Raw genomic sequence first — 1,483 nt, forward strand, 5'->3', positions numbered from 1 at the left:
ACCTAATTTTTTAATTTTATTTATTTATTTATTTATTTATTTATTTATTTATTTATTTATCTGTTGCTCAGGCTACAGTGCAGTGGCACAATCACGGCTCGGCTCACTGCAACCCGTCTGCGGGTTCAAGCGATTCTCCTGCCTCAGCCTCCCTAGAAGCTGGTATTACAGGCACGTGCCACCATGCCCGGCTAATTTTTGTATTTTTGGTACAGACGGGGTTTCTCCATGTTGCCCAGGCTGGTCTCAAACTCCTGATCTCAAGTGGTCCGCCCGCCTCGGACTCCCAAATGGCTGGGATTACAGGCGTAAGTCACCGCGCCTGGCCTAACCCTCCACATATTGATTTATGACTTTACCTATAACTTCTACTTCCCTAAAATGTATAAAACGGTTGCATTCTGACTGCCTCAGAACCACTTTCTCATGGTCTTGGGGGGTCGTGTCTTCCCTAAGCCACGGTCACTCATACTTGCTAATAATCCTCTTTAAAATATTTTGGGCCAGGCGCAGAGGCTCAAACCTGTGATCCCAACACTTTGGGAGGAAGCAAATGTATCACCTAAGGTCAGGAGTTCGAGACCTGTCTGACCAACATGGCGAAACTCCCTATCTACTAAAAATACAAAAATTAGCAGGGCATGGTGCCACACGCCTGTGGTCCCAGCAACTCGGGAGGCTGAGGCAGAAGAATCGCTTGAACGCGGAAGGTGGAGATTTCAGTGAACCGAAATCGTGCCATTGCACTCCAGGCTGGGCAACAGAGTGAGACTCCACCTCAAAAACGAAAAACAAAAAACACATGTATGTGTACATTTATATGTACGAAGCGAGTCCCAAAGGGTACCTAAGGGGAGACAAGCTAACAGTGAACTGGCTCTTTCTTGAGAAACGTGGACGGCTCTGAAAAGGGCCTTTGGAGTGTGGGTCAGAGCGGACCTGTAACTGCAGCGAGGGGCTCACTTGGAGCTGGTATACTTGGTGACGGCCTTGGTACCCTCGGACACGGCATGCTTTGCCAACTCCCCGGGCAGCAGTAAGCGCACGGCCGTCTGAATCTCCCTCGAAGTGATGGTCGAGCGCTTGTTATAATGCGCCAGGCGTGACGCTTCTCCGGCGATACGCTCGAAGATGTCGTTGACGAAGGAGTTCATAATCCCCATAGCCTTGGAAGAAATGCCGGTGTCGGGGTGGACTTGCTTCAGCACTTTGTACACGTACACGGAGTAGCTTTCCTTGCGGCTGCGTTTTCGCTTCTTTCCATCCTTCTTCTGAGCCTTGTTAATAGCCTTCTTGGAGCCCTTTTTAGGGGCTGGAGCAGATTTTAGTGGTTCAGGCATGGTGAAAAACAGAACACAACAATCCTAGGGTTGTTTCGTCCTCTTTATTTAAACGCTATTATGCAAATTAGGAGTAGAATAGGTCACTGCTTATTGGTGATTATCCGTGGATGACGTCAGATGCCAGTTTTGCCCAATTAAAG

The 1,483-nt window shown here is 48.4% G+C and overlaps 1 protein-coding gene across 1 annotated transcript; it reads right to left on the reverse strand.

Annotated features, from left to right (window-relative positions):
- Nucleotides 1–795: 795 nt before the first annotated feature.
- Nucleotides 796–1,353, reverse strand: LOC108525434 (histone H2B type 1-M). Its single transcript, XM_017866408.1, has one exon. It carries the CDS (start codon nt 1,338–1,340, stop codon nt 960–962), a length of 381 nt encoding a protein of 126 aa, XP_017721897.1. The 5' UTR covers nt 1,341–1,353; the 3' UTR covers nt 796–959.
- Nucleotides 1,354–1,483: the final 130 nt, after the last annotated feature.

Source organism: Rhinopithecus bieti, unplaced genomic scaffold, assembly GCF_001698545.2.
Source record: "Rhinopithecus bieti isolate Rb0 unplaced genomic scaffold, ASM169854v2 scaffold_51837, whole genome shotgun sequence".
Lineage (NCBI taxonomy): Eukaryota > Metazoa > Chordata > Mammalia > Primates > Cercopithecidae > Rhinopithecus > Rhinopithecus bieti.